This window comes from Grosmannia clavigera (genome assembly GCF_000143105.1).
Source record: "Grosmannia clavigera kw1407 unplaced genomic scaffold GCSC_97, whole genome shotgun sequence".
Classification (NCBI taxonomy): domain Eukaryota; kingdom Fungi; phylum Ascomycota; class Sordariomycetes; order Ophiostomatales; family Ophiostomataceae; genus Leptographium; species Leptographium clavigerum.
In genome coordinates, this window is record NW_014040560.1 from 215,628 (window position 1) to 232,408 (window position 16,781).

At 57.0% G+C, this 16,781-nt stretch overlaps 2 protein-coding genes across 2 annotated transcripts; one reads left to right on the forward strand and one right to left on the reverse strand.

The window, feature by feature from the left end:
- Window positions 1–6,869: 6,869 nt before the first annotated feature.
- CMQ_4865 (uncharacterized protein) lies at window positions 6,870–8,260 on the forward strand (the record flags this gene model as incomplete). Its single annotated transcript, XM_014313021.1, has 3 exons — window positions 6,870–7,626; window positions 7,916–7,982; window positions 8,080–8,260. The coding sequence occupies 3 exons, from the start codon at window positions 6,870–6,872 to the stop codon at window positions 8,258–8,260; spliced, it is 1,005 nt and encodes a 334-aa protein (XP_014168496.1).
- Window positions 8,261–10,045: 1,785 nt separating this feature from the next.
- CMQ_4701 (tbc domain protein) lies at window positions 10,046–14,144 on the reverse strand (the record flags this gene model as incomplete). Its single annotated transcript, XM_014312857.1, has 2 exons — window positions 10,046–11,855; window positions 12,055–14,144. The coding sequence occupies 2 exons, from the start codon at window positions 14,142–14,144 to the stop codon at window positions 10,046–10,048; spliced, it is 3,900 nt and encodes a 1,299-aa protein (XP_014168332.1).
- Window positions 14,145–16,781: the final 2,637 nt, after the last annotated feature.

Here is a 16,781-nt window from a genome sequence, read left to right on the forward strand (position 1 = left end):
AAGGATGTAAGTACGTAGTACGCAGCCCTGCTCCGTCTAATTTGCACACGGCCGGTCCTTTTTCCCTTTTCCCTTTTCCCTTTTCCCTTTTTCCCTTTGGCTTCTTCCGCCTTGGCCTGCTCGCAATGCAGGAACGGCAGACCAGGCAGACTTGGTCGTCTCGAAACCGCCACTCTCCCGGCTTCGTTCCTTTTTCCTTACCCCCCCAATCTTCCAGCAGCAGGCCCGCTGCCCCGGTCGCTGGCTGCCCAATCGCAGCTCTTACCAGGCGCTAGGAGTGCCATGTCCTCTTTGCCTTTCTGGCCTAAACCCTTTTTGCCATCTGGACCCCCTGATCCTGTTCCGATACCACTTGCTATGTAGCCTGTACTAGGCAAGCGCTGCTGGTTGCCAGCTGATGGCGGCATACGTCAAGAGCCCGTCTGCGCGTTCCACCAGATCCTACTCCGTACTCCGTACACAGTAGCATGAAGCCGGCCCTTTTTTTCCATCTCTCTGGCCACGGCATGGCCGAGAGAGGCCGTTTTCTGTCACATCGCACGCACGCTCCCAGAGCAGACAGGACCTTCCGGACTCGATGTACGCAGTAGGCGTACGAGTATCTTGTGCCTGCGACCCGATCCTGAAACCACAGCCGCAGGGAGGATGCGCAATTTTGGCGATCCCCCGGCGGCTACTCTTGCTGCGAGCCTGTGCCGGGTACAGTGTACACAGAGCGAATGCCCCACTGTATCTTGTGCTGGCAAGGCTAGCAGATCGATTGGCCGTTTCCGTTTGGGGGAAGACGTTAATAGCTCTTTGCACCAGGCCGTGTTGGACCGAGCGTCACCCGACACAATAGGCAGGAGCCGAGACGCAGACAAGGACGAAGTACTCGGAAAGGGAAAGAGAAAGGACCGCCAGCATCAGAGCGAAGAGCTAGTACGACGTACGACGTGTAGACGGGAAAAGACAAGCTCCATGTTGTTATGCAAGTATCCTGCAATCACGCTTCGCTAGCATCATCGTCAGCATGGACGGGGGGGATCCCCCTTATTCTCCGGCCGGGCGTGTTTCAATCGTGATTTGTTTATTTGTTTATTTGTTTATTTCTTTCCCTTGTCCTCTTTTGTCCTCGGCGAGGCCGTTGGGAGGGGAGGGTCCTGACGATGCTATGTACATGCACGCCGAATGATGCAATGCAACGCTGCCGGGATTGCAACGACCAGGCCGGGGCCTGGTCGCCGTCCTTTCGGTCGCATACACAAAAGGGGGCTCGGAGACTTGGCATGACCGGCACATACGACGTACGACGTACGGAGTACATAGTCTCGCAGTCTGACGCAAGGAGACAAGCAGGAGGAAAAGGACCGGCCGCCTGGCTTCCCGTCTGACAGACCGCCTCTGCACGACGGATCGTTTGTCGGGCGAGGCTGTCTAAAAGGCCGCTGGGATCGTGTCTTTTGCTGTTTTCTGCCTCTTTCGTCCTCCTCCCACGTTCACATCCCTCACACGTGACACATACTGCCAGGCCCAATGTATCGGCCCACTGCCACAGCACACAGACCTCTCTCTAATCCTTCCCGGCTCAACAGAACCCCAGCTTGTCTCTCTTCAGCACTATCGGTGTAACCGAAATCCCATTCCAGCAGCCCCCCGCACTCTGGCATCGCTACGAAGCTACTGTACGGGGCAGGCGAGTACACCAGTTCCTACTTCAGCTGCTCTTCGTCCTGGCTGCTAGACTCTTTCCACGTCGGAAGAATAGCCTGCTCGTACGAAAAAAAAAAAAAAGGCTCCGCCCTGTCTAACTCGTTGCAGGAGCCCTGCAGCTGGCGCATGGATTCGGCCTCGTCACCTCGGCCCTCTTCCTGTATCTTACCGCTTTGGGGCAGATCCACCACTCTGTCCTGCTGGCGGTCCTTCTTTTCCCGTCCCGTCGCCTTCCGGTGGATGCGCCCGACCCCCGCCCGCCCCCCCCCCCCCAAAATGGGGGGCCTCTAAGGCTCTGCGACGCTGCTCCGTGCGAAAGTCTCCAGCCGATACGGCCAGGTTTGCCCGATCTGGCCGACTTCCTGTTGTGGCTCCAACGCCCCTCTGTAACGGCCTGGGAATGGAGCGGAGGCCAGGCCTCATGGTATCTTGCAATGTCCCGTACGCTCAACCGGTCTGCTCTCGCCTGCAAGGAGAAGGTGGTATTCTCCCCAATTTGCAAGAAAAAGTAAGATGGATTCGCCGCGTCAAACGAGCGTAACCCCGCCGCCAGTCCTCTCTCCCGATTTCCTTCTTCCTTTTTTCTTCTTTTCTCCCTTCCTTTTTCTATTTCCTTCCTTTTTTCTCCTCTCTGCCCCAACCTATCATTTCCAGTCATCCCGAGCCCTAGCCAGGCTGGTCTCCCCGTTGGCCCTCGATACGAAGTGCCTGTCCATCCAGTAGAATAACGCAGTATTTTTCTCGCATACAGGGACTGCTACATAGTATTATCCTCCTCCTTACAGGTGCTACACAACGACAGGGGTCTTCTCTTCTTTTCTCTTCCCCCCCCCGAGCCACGGCCCACAGCCCATGGTTTCACCCTCCAGCCCTGGTCGGATTGCTGTAATCTTGGGGCCTGGGATCCTTTTGCTTTTTTTGCAATTCTCTTAAATGAAAACAAGGCCTTTCATTTGCCATACGAGATGCAGACGAGGAGGCGCCTGAGTCGCCATGTAAGATAGTAATACGTGGTGGGACCCGGAAAGCAGTCCGTGCTGGTGCACGAGACCTCGGCCTCGTTTGAACAGCCAGCTCGGCAGCCGCAGCCTCATGTCAGAGAGCACTGTCCGTCTGTCCGTGGGGAAGCGGATGGTGGCCGCGCTATGTCCCGATTGAGAAGCCGGCTCGTAAAGCAGGCCTGCAATGAGCCACAATCAAGCCAGCTAGCTGCTCGTATATTAGCCACATGCAGGGCGGACAGCGCATATGCTCCTACATGCATACTCCGTACACCCCGTGAGGAAAGAGCGGCCCTCTCTCGCGCCCGCAGCGAGACCGGGGACGGAGACAGCAATCAAGGGAAGGCGCAAACAAGGGTGTCCGCCCTCCGCCCCCCTTCATCTTCCTTCCCGCACACCCTGCAATGGCCAGGGAAAGGGCATGCGAGCCGACAGAGCGCACACCTTCCCCTGCTGCTGCTGCTCTTGTTGCTCTTGTTGCTCTCTGTCCTCTCCATTGTCACAATTTCCGCCCGTTCTTGAGGCCTCTTGTCTCTCCTTATCCTCCACACACACACATCGCTTCGTATCCGCACCGGCCACTCCGCCCAGGGCCGCCTGCTGGGGGCCGCCGACCATTACACACATGCTACATACGAGCATGAAATGCATCTTACGGCGTGCGCACCTACATCCGGTCGACGTGTGCATGCCCTTGCATTATTGGCCTTGGCCTTCAGTCGGCCGACCAGCCTCTGCCACAGCAGCAGCATCGATATCGGTGGCGGCACCAGTAGCACCACCAGCAGCACCACCACCGGAACCCACTCCAATGGGTCTGCTCATCGCTGCCATGGCCTCACACCGCAGGACGCCGACGACTCGTGGACACTCCCCCTCTTCCCTCTTCCCACCTGTGAGCACACCCCAGCGCCTCTGCTTTGCACGGACACAAACTATATACCGCGTCTGGCCCCCGACAGAAAACCTTATCCCACGAAGACGCAGCACACACCCAGAACAGGGGCCCGGACAAAGCTAGCGAGCGTGGACCGACTGCTGAGCTGACGATAACAAACCAGCTGCACTAGCCTACAGCAAGTTAAGATACATACTATGTAGTAGTATAGCCCTACCCTCGGTTTCCAACCGCCCGTTGTGCACCCACCCAACCAGACATGCAACGGACTTACACCTTCCAAACCCATAGCATCATCCTGGACCCGAACTGGTCCAAAACGGAAAGATACCGATGGCCGTCCAGCTGGCTTATCAGCTTTTTAGCGGCCTGGAAGCCCCTCATCTCCGAATGCAGCCGTTCTTCTCCCCCTCCCCTCTGGCCATTCGCTCTTCGTCCTCCCATCCCTTGTCGCTCTTCCATCCTGCTGTCTGTTTCGTCGGCGACCCATCTGGCGGCGTCTAATAGCCGCATTGACCAACTGGCCTGATCCCGGCCTCTTGCACAAGTACGGCACATATTCGTTCTTCCTTGTCCGGCCGTACTGACACGCCCCCCTTTTCAGACCCGACCGTCGCTGATTCGTCCGTTTCCGCTCTGCTGTCTGCCTGGACGTCATGGGTATCGCTGCCCTGCATCACATTCTATCACCTGTAGGGCGTGGCCGCCCCTCTCTCGTTCCCTTCGTCTACGACGTACGACGTACGTCGTAAATGTACGTCGTAAACGGATACGTCGGTGGGCGTGCCGGCTTTACCAGGGGCCCTGCTGACATCCACTCACAGCTCTGGAGAAGCCCCAAAAGAAAGACGCCGCCTGCAGATACATACTAAGAACGACCACGCTAGAGAGACCTAGCCCCCTCCTCTACAACTCGAAACCAGCCTTGTCTCCCGGTCGCGTGGGAAGATGGCCGCTAAGGACCCTAAGCAGCTAATCCATCCGTAAGTATTCACGTATTCGTACCCCATGCTCCAGGGCTTCATTGCTTTCTCTCTCACACTGAACATTGCCTGTCCAAGATGCACGCCCCTCTTTTGCACCCCCCCCCTTCCCAATATAGCTATATTGCTTCTCATGCTATACCTTACCTTACCTTCCTGCTCGCTGCCGCTGCTGCTGCTTCTCCCCTACTGTCAGACTAGCACATGCACTTCAAGTGCACATGTGCCTTGAACCGGCCGTCTTTCATCCTTCTCACTCTCCCTCGTCCTCCTCTCATCTCCTCCCCTCTCGTATCCTCCCGTCTGCTCTCGTCTCCCCAGCGCCCCGGCTCCCCCGTCCCCTCCCCTCTCTCATAACATCATCACCCCTAGCAGATCCACAGATCCTCAACATCCTCACGCCCCTCCCCACTCCCGTGAGTGAATCTCACTCTGACACACGCTTCTGCCGGCCTGAAATAACACTTGCACACCCCGTCTTATTCAACTGTCTCCACACAGATCGTTTCCTTCCCGCACCTGCCTGCCGGACACGGTCTAAACTGTTTAACCCCCCCCCCATTGTAGCTCAACTCTGAGCCACCACAGCGTTTGGCGGCAAGGAAAACGCCCACAAAGAGGAGACACCAGGACAGATTAGGAAAGCAAAAAAAAAAAAGAACAAGAGGCATAAACACGAAAAACACCACACAAAAAAGGTCGAGGCCGGGCATTTTCTCCTCTGGTAAAGCAACCAACCAGCGAGTGCCAATCCCCTTTCATCTTTTTTTTCACCAACCCTGCCCTTCTTGTCTCTAACTCGTATACCTTCCCGTCCCACGTTCCCCTCCCCGGCCTTACCTACCTAACTGCCTCTTGTCAATCAAAACACTCGTTTGTCTCTCGCCCTCTCTAGACAAACGTAAACTTGCAACCTTACCTCTTCGGGCCCGTCTACCAAACGAGGACACAGCAGAGGACGGCGTACTTGTTGGTCTCCCTTCCCCGTCCAGTAGCATAGCCTAGCCTCAGCATCTCCGTGTTTTCATGCGGCGTCCATGACCAAATGAAGTCCGGCTTCGTGACCTCGACGCTCCTATTCCACTCGCCTCCTCGCCTGCTTCCCCTTTCCTCTCTCTCACTGAGCTGGTCGCCACATCCAGCTTGCTTCTTCCAAGGTGAATCCCACAGCCCATCACCACTGTTGCTTCCTTCTTTCCCTTCCATACTTGGCGCCATCTCCCCCCTCTCTCTCTCCCCACTGCAGTCCCACCTTCTGCTGTCTTTCCGCTTTCTTTTACCCTCCTTCCATGACCCCTAAGCCTTGTCATGTTGACACGGCCCTTATTTCCTTCTTCCTCTGCCATTTTCGGTCACACGCCTTGCTTCAGGACTGTATTGCCAAGCACGACGCCCACTCGGTATATTTAGTCGTTGCGTCCCCTTTGCACCTGTCCCGACTTGTCTGCCGCAGCTTCTCTCCCTCCCCTTGTCACTGTTCTCCTTTCATTTCTGCATCTTTCGTCCTGTTCTTCAGCCTATTTCACGCCCTCTGCTCCCCGTTGTCTCTTCTTGTTCTTTGTTCTTCTTTGATTCCTCTGCACTCCCTCGTCCTGTCGTCCCGTCTTCCTTCGTCCACCTCGTCCTGCAGCTAGCAGCTTGCAGCTCGCAGCTCGCAGCTCACCACTTCTCCGACAACTCTCCCTGGCCAATGCTCAGACCAGGATGCTGACCATTCCGCAGCCAATCCGAGTCGGCCACCGGTCTGTCCATGACCTACCAACACCGCCAAACACGTCTCGATTTTCGCCCCTCCTACTTGATTTGGACTTTTCCCAAAAATCACTGCTGTCAACTCTGCCTCACCACAGTCCAGCATCGACTCAGCAAATGTCAGCGCCTCATCGTGGCTTGCCTCCACCGGTGGCAATGACACTAGCCCAGCAAGCGCCGCCAGGAGGTCAGTCGCAACCGTCAATGCAGTCACCGCCGCAATCCCAGTCTCTGTCACAGCAGCAACAGCAACAGCAACAGCAACAGCAACAGCACCAGCACCAGCACCAGCACCAGCAGCAACAGCACCAGCACCAGCACCAGCACCAGCAGCAACAGCACCAGCAGCACCAGCACCAGCAGCAACAGCACCAGCAGCAACAGCACCAGCAACAACAACAGCAACAGCACCAACAGCAGCAGCATCAGCAGCCACCTTCTAGATCCATAGAAGCCCACAGCCCTACTCACCCTCACACGCTGGTAGAGACGCCCCAACTCCCGCCACCGCCCCCATGGCAGCAGCACGGGGGCGAAGACACCATGCGAGCGTGGCTCATCGCAAAGGCCGAGGAAGATAAACGCCGGGCTGAGCAAGAGCGAACCATGCAGGAGAACATCCGACTGGAACAGAGACGTACCGAGCACGAAATGCTGCGAACGTCCCTCAACGGCGGTATACCGCCTCCCATGGTGCCGATCGTTTTTGCCGGCATGGCCGGTGGCAGCTTACCTCAGGCCGCACTCGAATGGGCACATCAATTTATGTTCCCTCATGGCCCGCCACTGCCACCGCATTTGCAACAGCTTTCACCACAACTACAGCAACAGCAACAGCACCAGCAGCACCTCATCGCGGCCAGCAGCCCTGGCCTTTCCGAGCTGCAACGTCGGAGTTCTCAAGCACTGCCACAGCCACCTCATCCGCCGCCGCCGCCGTCTCAGGCACAGCAACTGCAGTTGCAGCAGCAGCAACTGTACGGACAACCGTACGGCGGAGGTGGCGGTGGACCGGGCGCACCGGGCCTAGCACCTGGTCCAGTGCCGTCTTCGGGTGTGCAATTTGCGACGCAAAGTCCGGTGTCACCGTCTCGCGCGCGCGGGTACAGCGTTCCAGGACCTGGCAACCGTCCGGGGATGGGAGGAGGGGCTTCCAACTTGCCGACTCTCAACACGAATGTTGCCCACCCGCATGGACAACAACAGCCTGACTCGCAGGCCTCGCCGCTCTACATTCACCACTGGCAGCCGCCCTCGAGTCAGGGGGGAAGTGGCTCCGGGCAGGCCAGTACTGCTCCAGGTTCGTCTCTTTTCTCCAGGTCCATGTGTCTGTAGCAACGTGGATTAACATGTGCAAAGGGGAATCGCCGAGAAAACGCAAAGCAACAGGCCCGCCGTCGGCTGCGGCACCGTCAAGCACACAGCCCCGATTCCGATCGCCCACCATTTCCCACAGCTCGACATTGGCAAATCCGCCACCCGGACGCCGGCGAGGTCATACGCGACAGCGAAGTGATCTGTCGTCGTACAGACCCCAAGGCAGAGGCGGATACGGCGGCAGCGGCAGTGGAAGTGGCGGCGGGGGACAGTCCCGCGGGATATCGCCCTCGCCGTATTCGTCGGCACCACCGTCCGCGACCGGCTCATCGAGAGAGGGTGAGGAAAGCAGTGCGACACGCGCGCAACAACAGGCTTCCCAGCCAGCTTCAATACCGCCACCACCACCACCACCGTTGCCGTTGCAACCACGCAGCGGGGGCGGACATCCGGTGTCGTCGTTGCTGTCAGAAGATCCGCATCCGACGGGCGGATTGTCATACGGAGCCGGAGGCGACAGCGAGCGTCATCGGTCACCTCGGTCTGGCCATCCCACAGACGATAAGGGCAGTACTGGAGGCACAAATGCAGGCGGCAACAGAGACGGAAAGGACTGATTGAGAAAGACAGTCTACCGCGCTCTCACTTCGGTTCCCGGGACAGGCCCAAAAGCCTCTGATGCTGCACCATGCCGCTTCCGGAAACATCGAAACCCAGCTGTCAGTAGAAAGGGAGGCAGACTGCGAAACGGAGTCTGCTTTTTACGACAAATCTGCTCAAGGTATTCCCGCGTTTCTCAGCTTGGTCTCAGCTTGGCTTGTTTTTGGCCAACGCCGCCCCTCACATCATTGACTGCCATCCTCGTACAACGATCGACAAAAAAGGGGCGTGGCGTGAACTCTCCCGGTCGCTATACCCAATCCACTCAGTCACAATTTCGTCAAATCCAATTGCAGAAAAGCCTAGCTGCAACTGCAGCTGCCTCGGCTATATTGTAGTAATTTCCACTGCAAATCCGGTGTTGTGTATGTATATGTGTATACTCCGTATGTTTACGGCGGTTTGGCTCTTGTTATTGTCTTGCTCTTCTTCTTCTCTTCTTCTCTTCTTCTCTTCTTCTCTTCTTCTCTTCTTCTCTTCTTCTCTTCTTCTCTTCTTCTCTTCTTCTCTTCTCTTCTTCTCTTCTTCTATTTCTCCTTCTCTTCTTTCTGGCACTATACAATTTCTTGTTTGGGAAGCAACAGTTGGTGACTGCCGTTGCTTCTGCCCCCCATTGTTTTCAGTTATGGTTGCCATTCTTCTTCTTCTCCCTCCTCTTTTACCTTATTCATTTTGGGCTCTGTTAAATTTGGATGTTTCTGATCTGGGATGATGGCCGCGAAGACGGCCAATAAAGCGCATAGGGTGGCAGACGACGGAGGAGAAAAGCAAGGACAGGTTGGGTTCCAGGAAAGCATATCGTCAGAGGATGCCGGCCCTGGCCATGGCTTTACCGTTGATAAATCGGGGTTTCTAGGGGGCATTTCATGAGCATAAAGACTATTGCATGCAAGCGAAGGGTGTAGGTGTATAAGGGCGAGGGCAGCGGGAGGTCAGAATATAATGCAGGCTAGAGGCTTTAGTGGTGATGCTCGGGTGTCAGCAGGTACTCGTCCTTCAAATAGGATTGCCACAGCCACGTGGAGCTTCGGCGATGGGGTGTTTGAGAACACACCGGAATCTAGAAGCAGTTATTCAATACCACACGATCCTATCTACCTCACAGGCGGTCTTGCTTCGTTTCATTATGGGGCATGGAAGGAGATGACGCTCCTTTTGCATGATCCGATACTGTGACACGTTTGCAAGTTTGGCTCATGGTCGTTGGCCTTGTAGCGAGCAGGTGAACCGGTGAAAGGAGAATGATTGGTCGAAGCAGCCCAGCCCCTGCAGCACCGTTTTCTAGATCGTCCGACTAGTCATAATGACGTTTTGTCTCACTGACTATTACGATCACTCGCTACTCCGTACAGACAGAGGCATTGCCACAATAATATGTGATATGTGATGATAATATACTATCTAGCTGGACTCTCGCGCCTGCCTATTCGGCAGAGACCACGTGAGCCCGATTGACAAATGATGAATAACGGTATTGAAGCCGCTTATGTAACCCTCAGACCTCAGCACATCCAAAAGAAAATAACACTGGGCTTTCTGTCCTACAAAAGGTCCCTGGGGTATCGTAGGTATTGGAACCGATTACAGCAAATAACAAAGAAGACGCGAGTGAATGACGGGAGAAGGGAAGGAGTAAGACGGAGACGAAAGAGAAAAGAGACAGTAAAACAAAGGAACGAATGAAAGAGAGGATAGGGTAGACAAAGGAAAAGACAAAAGGAAAGACGGAAAAGCCAGACGGCTCATCGGGGTCGCCGCTGCCGCTGCTTCCACTCTGCGTGCACCACCTTCATGAGCAGGTCCTCGTTCTTGACGGGGATCCACGATGTCAGCGCCTTCATGGCGTTTTCAAAGTCGGCATCGGCCAGCACGTCCTGCAGTGCGTCGACGAGAGCGGCGCTGGTTGCGTGCAGAATGGTGAGGTCGCCCGACGCGAGAGAAGATGTGGCAGCGGGTGTGTCGTTATTCTGGGCTGCAGCGTCTGCATTGCCGGCTTCGCCTCTCGTCGCTGCATCGTCCTCCTCTGCTGCATCGTCCTCCTCCTCCCCAAGCGCATCCTCGCCGTCGCCCAGTAGCATGAAGACGTCCCAGATGCGCAGCTGAGCTGCAAACGGCACAGACAGGTTGAATAGCGTCAGGTACCAGCGCGTGGCATAAGCCATGGTGTCGATGCCCAGCTCGGCCAGCTTCTCGGCCGCGTTTTGACCGTTGCGCGCCAGCCACTGCTGCTCAAACTCGGCCAGCGTCTCGACCAGGCCGCCGAAACCCGGTGCGTACAGGCGCTCGAGTCCGCGCAGTCGAAACAGCCGCACCAGCATGACAAAGCACCGCTCCTCGTCGTAGTAGCACAGCAGCGTGGCCGCCAGCGACGCCATCCCCTGCACGTAGCCGCCCGTGCCGGCGACACAGAAGAGAGACAGCGCGTGCAGCACACGGAACAGAAGCCGCTGGCCGCCACGGTATCGACGGCGGAACATCACGTGACCACCGACTGTCCGCGGCACGTCCAGGTCGATCTGCATGTCGTCGGGCGAGCTCGTCTGCTGCAGCTGGTGAAAGGCCGCAATGAGCGCCTGGTCGTCGTCAATGGCGATGCTTCCGGGTCCGCTCTTGCTCCTCTCGCCGGCCACCTTGGCGTGTCGTCGCGCACTCGACGCCAGAAACGAATACCACGCCGCCGCCCGCCAGCAGTCCGGGATGCCCTTCCACGTCCGCTCGACCAGCTTGGGATGCTGCCGGTCGAACTCGTAGTCGGTGCCGCCGCCTTCGCCCATGTTGTCGCCGTCTCCGCCTTCCCGCCGCACAACCTGTGCCATCCGCCGCCACTTACCCGACCGCTCCCACTCTTTGCGCTTCAGTGCTTCAAACAGCCGTTCGGACAGGCCGTCTTCGTCTGCGTCCGACATTCCGCCCGGTGACATGGTCAGCATATCGCCGGCCTCGTCCAACCACTTCCGGTCACGATTGTGTGGCAGCAGGTTGGCCGCCGCTCGGATCGACGACCGCGCCGCCTCCGCCATCGTCGTCGCTGCCGACCGCTGCGTCAGTATCGTTGCCCCGCTCGGTGAGATATTGCGCAGTCCATGGCTGCTGCGCCCGCCTCGGCCATGCAGAGACGGCGCCGCCAGCATCTCATTGTTGCTGCTGTCGCCGCTCGCAGCTGTCGTCGTGTGCGGCCGTCGGGGCACCTGGATGAAGCCGAACCGGTCCACGTCCCCCACTTCTACATCCTCCCAATCTTCGAGGCCACCAGCGAGCTCAAACTGGCCGCGCTGCTTTTGGTGCCGCCGGATGTTGTTGCTGTTGTTATCGTTGTTGTTGTTGTTGTTGTTGTTGCTGCTGCTCGTGGCGCTGTCCGAGCCAGCTGATCGCGGCGACAGCAGCAACGACGGGGTCCTCGGCAACGGTGCCCCCGTAGAGGACACGGTCGTCGCTACGGACACGATCGATGCTCGTCTCGATTCGGTTTCGTCGGAAAAGTGGTGGAGGCCATTGTCGTAGGGATGCAGACTGTGTCGGGCCGTCGAGGCGGGGTAAGACAGCGTGCGTGAACTGTTTGTTGCAGAGAGAGAGAAACGTCTTAATACAAGGAACACACAATACGCGCTGGCGGTGGTGATGGCAGTGGTGCTGGGGCAGATGAAACAAACGACAAGGAAGGCAATTGGGCAAGAAACAAGAGGCTGGCCGTCAGCAGACGACCTCCTCCACACGGCAGTGCAAGGTGCTCGGCAAGGAATTGTAACCGTACGCGGCAATGTTCTGCTCACTCCTATAGCCCTCAGCCGCCTCCTCGGGCAGGCCAACAGACGACGGAGCCGGCTCGCTCGTGAGGACGCACAGATGCGGTGCTGTCGCTGCTCCTTTTGGCTGGGCGTCTTGGCTGACGGGGTCGTCGTCGCCGGCAGCAGGCGGCTGTCCGTCTTCCCAGCGGAGGACGTCGTCTTCGTCGTACATCGACCGCACCTTGTGGGACTCGCGCTCGGCGTCTTCCGTCAGTCTTGGGCGTGCACGCGGCACAGATGGAAGAGGCGGCAGCGGTTCGGCCACAGAAGCCGCCTCCACCTCGATCGCCGGCGGAAGAGCCTCTCCGGCCGCGCCCCCCTCAACCAAGCCGCGCGCGCCCTCGCCCATGACGTCGGCGCGTTGGCCCATGAGCATCAGACTACCACGGTGCGAAAACGTCAGCGCCGCCAACAACTCATTCTCGATAAGCGTCTCGGTCGGGATCGATGTGCTGATAGGCTCAAACACACCGGGGCCTGCGCTGGGGGGAGGGTGGGGACGATTGCTGCTAAAGCTGATGCGGTTGCTGCCGTTGCTGTTGCTAGACTGATGTTTTCGTCGTGGATCGGATATCGACAGTGCCCGAAAGATAAAGGGGGTCGGCGACAAGGGCTTGTTTTGGCTGCAGGCAGGAAGTGCGGAAGGGGAAGACGAGTACGAGGACGAGGGAGGGCCCAGAGCAGAGCAGGGGTTGTGGTGGACCGGGGAAAGGGGCCCTGACGTCGTTGTGCAATCTTCTGCCTTTGACGCGTTCTGGCGAGTGGAGGCCGACGACGAAGAAAGTCCTAGCGGCATCGACCAGGACGCTCTGGGCTTAGTCACACTGTCTGCCGGCGGGGTGGCTGTTGTGCGGGCGGTGCATGGTGGCAGAATCTCGCCCGAACCTCCACTAATACAGCTGCTTTTGGCTGTGTCCTCTGAACAGCCAAACAGGCCTGCAAACCTGCTGCGCCGTTTCTTCTTCTTGTCCGATGCACTGGACCGAAAGCTGAAGGCCTTTGACAGATGCCACGTCCGTTCACGAATCGCCGGCGCGGCTGGCACCGGAGCAGGCGAGACCTCGGGCTTCTTCGCCTGGGCGACCCTCGTCTTTTCCTGCGCTGCGTTTCGCGCGGCTGCCTTGATGACCATGGTCGCAGTGGTTGTTACACTGCTGACAGAGGCAACGCTGACCCTGCTGGTATGTCCGATACCACATTTCCCGACGGATGCGACGGGTGCAACGCGAGCGGCTGTGCCATCTTTATGAGACGCCTTCTCGGGCTCTCTTGTCGTTGGGCTCGCACACACCGCCCTGCTGACAGGCAATGATGTGGCGGCAGATCCCGACGTGACGTGGCCGCTTTTCAGTGTGGTTTTGGCCGTCACCGTGCGGTGGATCTCAGTCTCAGTCTCAGTCTCCGAGCACGTCTGGTTGACGCGCAGCGTTGATGTTGACGGCGACGGTGCCAGAAACGAGTCGTGCTTGGACGCGATGATGTTGCGATCGTAGCTGCGGCGGCCAACGTAGACCTCGTCTGCACCCCCCTCTTCTTCGGCAATGGGTCGAATCGAACGCCTGCGAAGAGCGGGGTGCTGCTCTTGGGGTGGTGCGATCAGCATTGGCGGTCGCAGGATGACAAGCGGCCCCGACATCGATGGCGCCATGGCCACGGTGGGTGATGAGCACGAAGACGAGGAGGCCGACTGTGAGGTTGTCGGTGACGATGTCAGTGACGACATGGACGTCTTGGGCCGCATAGATGGCACAGACGATGCAGACGTAGGAGATGACGGCTGCGACTGTGGCTGTGGGGACGAGGATGGGGACGAGGCTGACACTGGCAATATGTCGAATGTGGCTGTCGTGGCAGCTGTGGCAGCTGTGGCTGTTGACCGCACTGTTGCCATCGAGCGAGTTGATCGCGAGCGGTGCAGCCTTGATGGGTTTCGCTGTGGCAGCGGGATGGGCAGCTCTGCCTGAGCAGTCTCCTCATAACGGAGGGAAATGAGTGGCGACCGCCTGCTCTTGGACATCCCGCAGCTGCTGGTGCTGCTGGATCGCTGTGGCAACATGTTGTCGTAATGGTTGTTGGCGAGAGTAAGATATAGTACTGAAATTTGTGTGCAAACGGCAAAGCAAAAAAAGGCGAGTGGTCAAACAAATCGGCTGGCTTTTTGGTCTTGCTATCATCGAGAGGCGCAGAGAAAGCATTGACAATAAAGCTGCATGAGGTATATAGACACGAGACAGAAGAGCAAGAGGTCGTGGGAGAACGGGCGTGTAGAAAGCGAGAGCTGTCGGGTGTTCGTTACTGAGCACCGGGCTGCAGGTGAAGACGAACAGATTTGGGGGTGGGTCTCGATCAGGAACGGCTCGCTTGTGGGCAGGTTGACAGAATCGTGTAATATAGGACCGGGGACTGCTCGTTGGGTTGACGTGTTTGTCTTGCACTCGTCACCGCCGTCTCCTGTTGGGCAAAAGTAGAAAAAGAGCGCAGGACGAAAAGACGGTATGGCGGCGTTGATAACAAGGGGCAGATGCAAGGACCGACAGCAAACAGAGATCGTGACCGACAAACGACACAGGAAATGAGTGACTGTGCGTGCATGCAGGGCAGGCGAATAGGAACACTATGGGGGCCGTTGTGCGGGAGAATAGAGGGCAGACGACGAGAGAAACCTGGTGCGTCTGAGTCACTTAATATACTGGTTGCTGCTGTTTTTTTTTCCCGCTCGATCAAATAGCCGTGCCATGTATGTAGCATATCTTTGCGGACGAGCCGTTCGGTCGTTCTTGCCATGCTCTCTGCCGCTGTTACCATCAACTGCCTGCCGTTCCTGCTTCGGCAAGCGTCCTCCCAACGGTCAAGTGGCGGTAGAGACGCCATCTTGAGAGGCCTGCTTTTCTTCCCCCCTTATTTTTCTAGGCCCTCACGCCCGCCTTGCGTCTTTTTGCCTTTTTCTTTTCTTTTCTTCTTTCGGCCTTATCTTTTCTGCCAGGTCTTTCGTCTTTTGCTTGTGCCGTAGCCTCCCCTTACCGAGAAATCCTTCCACCCACTCAGTCGCCCTTTCCCCTTGGGAAACGGTCCGTCCAGTTAGATCCCGCCACCTCAAAGTGCGGGTCTCTCCTGCTGTCTCTTGCGTTGGCACTTCCCTGTCTTCTGTACTAGTTTTTTTTTTAACCCGTTTTTATACCCTTCTTTCCGATCTCTGCCCTCCATTTGGCTGCCCAGGTCGCCTTCCGATTAGCTGAGCAGTCTCCACCTCCACGGCGGGGCCTGCTTTGTTACTACGGCGTATGTACGTGGTGCCCCACCGGCGACTTACCCCATTTGCCTCCAAAGTGCGGTGTCGTGAGTCGACGCGCGAAAGGGCAGAGAATGAGCAGAATGACGGGCTGCCAACCCCCTCCTCCACACCCCCCTCGTCCGCCCAGAATGGTGGGAGCAACCGAAGCCGGCCAGCCAGCCTTTTTGCCTTTTTACGGGCTCCTCGGCCATGCGCACTCGTACCTGCATAAGACCTTTTTCTCCTCCCACTCATCCCTCTGCCTAGCCGTATTTCCTCAGCCTTGGGAATGGCCCGACTTCAGAGAGCATACTGTGTACTCCGTACAGAGTATAAGTACTGATGTACAACCATGGGCCCACCAGCGATGCACGCTCTTTACGGCGTACGTGTTTTACTAGTTTAGCTAGCCCCTTGCGTCCAAATAAGATGCTAACAGTAGATATACATGCCAGTCGTTTTCTTTTGGCCTGGTTGCTTATAGGGACCTCCGGACCATACATACATAGTAGTTTACATAAAACCCACTGCTCTTTCAATATTTTCGTATTTTCCGGCCGCGAGGCAGCTAGCAGGGATAGGGAAAAAGAACTGCCACTTTCATGACTAACAGAATCCATGGTAGTTTGCCTGGTTGTCAGCTGCTTACTTGCTGCTGCGGCTGATTCGCATGCTGTGCAGCAGATGGGCGATCATCTCAGCAATACTCGGTACTCCGTAGCCTGTTCCCCGTATTTCTTTTTCCACTTGTTACTATTTTCCCTCCAAATATACTGCTCTAAAAGTTGCCTGTAAAGCTTTTCACTTCTCGCTTTTCCACAGGAGGAGATAAATCACTGCGCGGGACAAGGAGTCGAAAGCACAGAACTGGTGCCGCACAAGAGGCGGGAAGCAGGAGGCGGGACGCAAGAGACAGCAAAAGCAAGGAGAGACGCGGATGCATGCTTCCCTACTTCACGCAGCGCGCTCACCATTCCTTCCGCTGATTATAGCTTATCGTAAGGAGCATTTCAGATGCGATGAATTTCGCAGCCACCTGGATTGTAAGCTTGAAAAAGAAAACGTCGAGCCCAAAGTGGTTGGAAGAGGCCCGGGAATGACCGATCGAGAGACACCTTGCTGCGCGTCTGACGCGAGCTACTCTTCCGCATTCCGTCGTCGTCCACGTGTGCACGGAGAAGCAACCCCAGCTCCCCTGTTTTCAGGTCGCTAGAACAATACGGGTGGAACCCGATGAGTTCTCGAAACATACCGGTGCCATACTTCTACGTCCCAGCCTCCTGGCCTCTGCTTCCTTGCGCAGATACCCCTTTTACTGGCATTTCACAAGTGCAGCTGACCGTTCTTATCGATACCCGGATGGGGTCAGGGGTACGTATGTATTTGCATTCTTGTGGCTGTTTTTTCTTTCTTTTTCTTGAT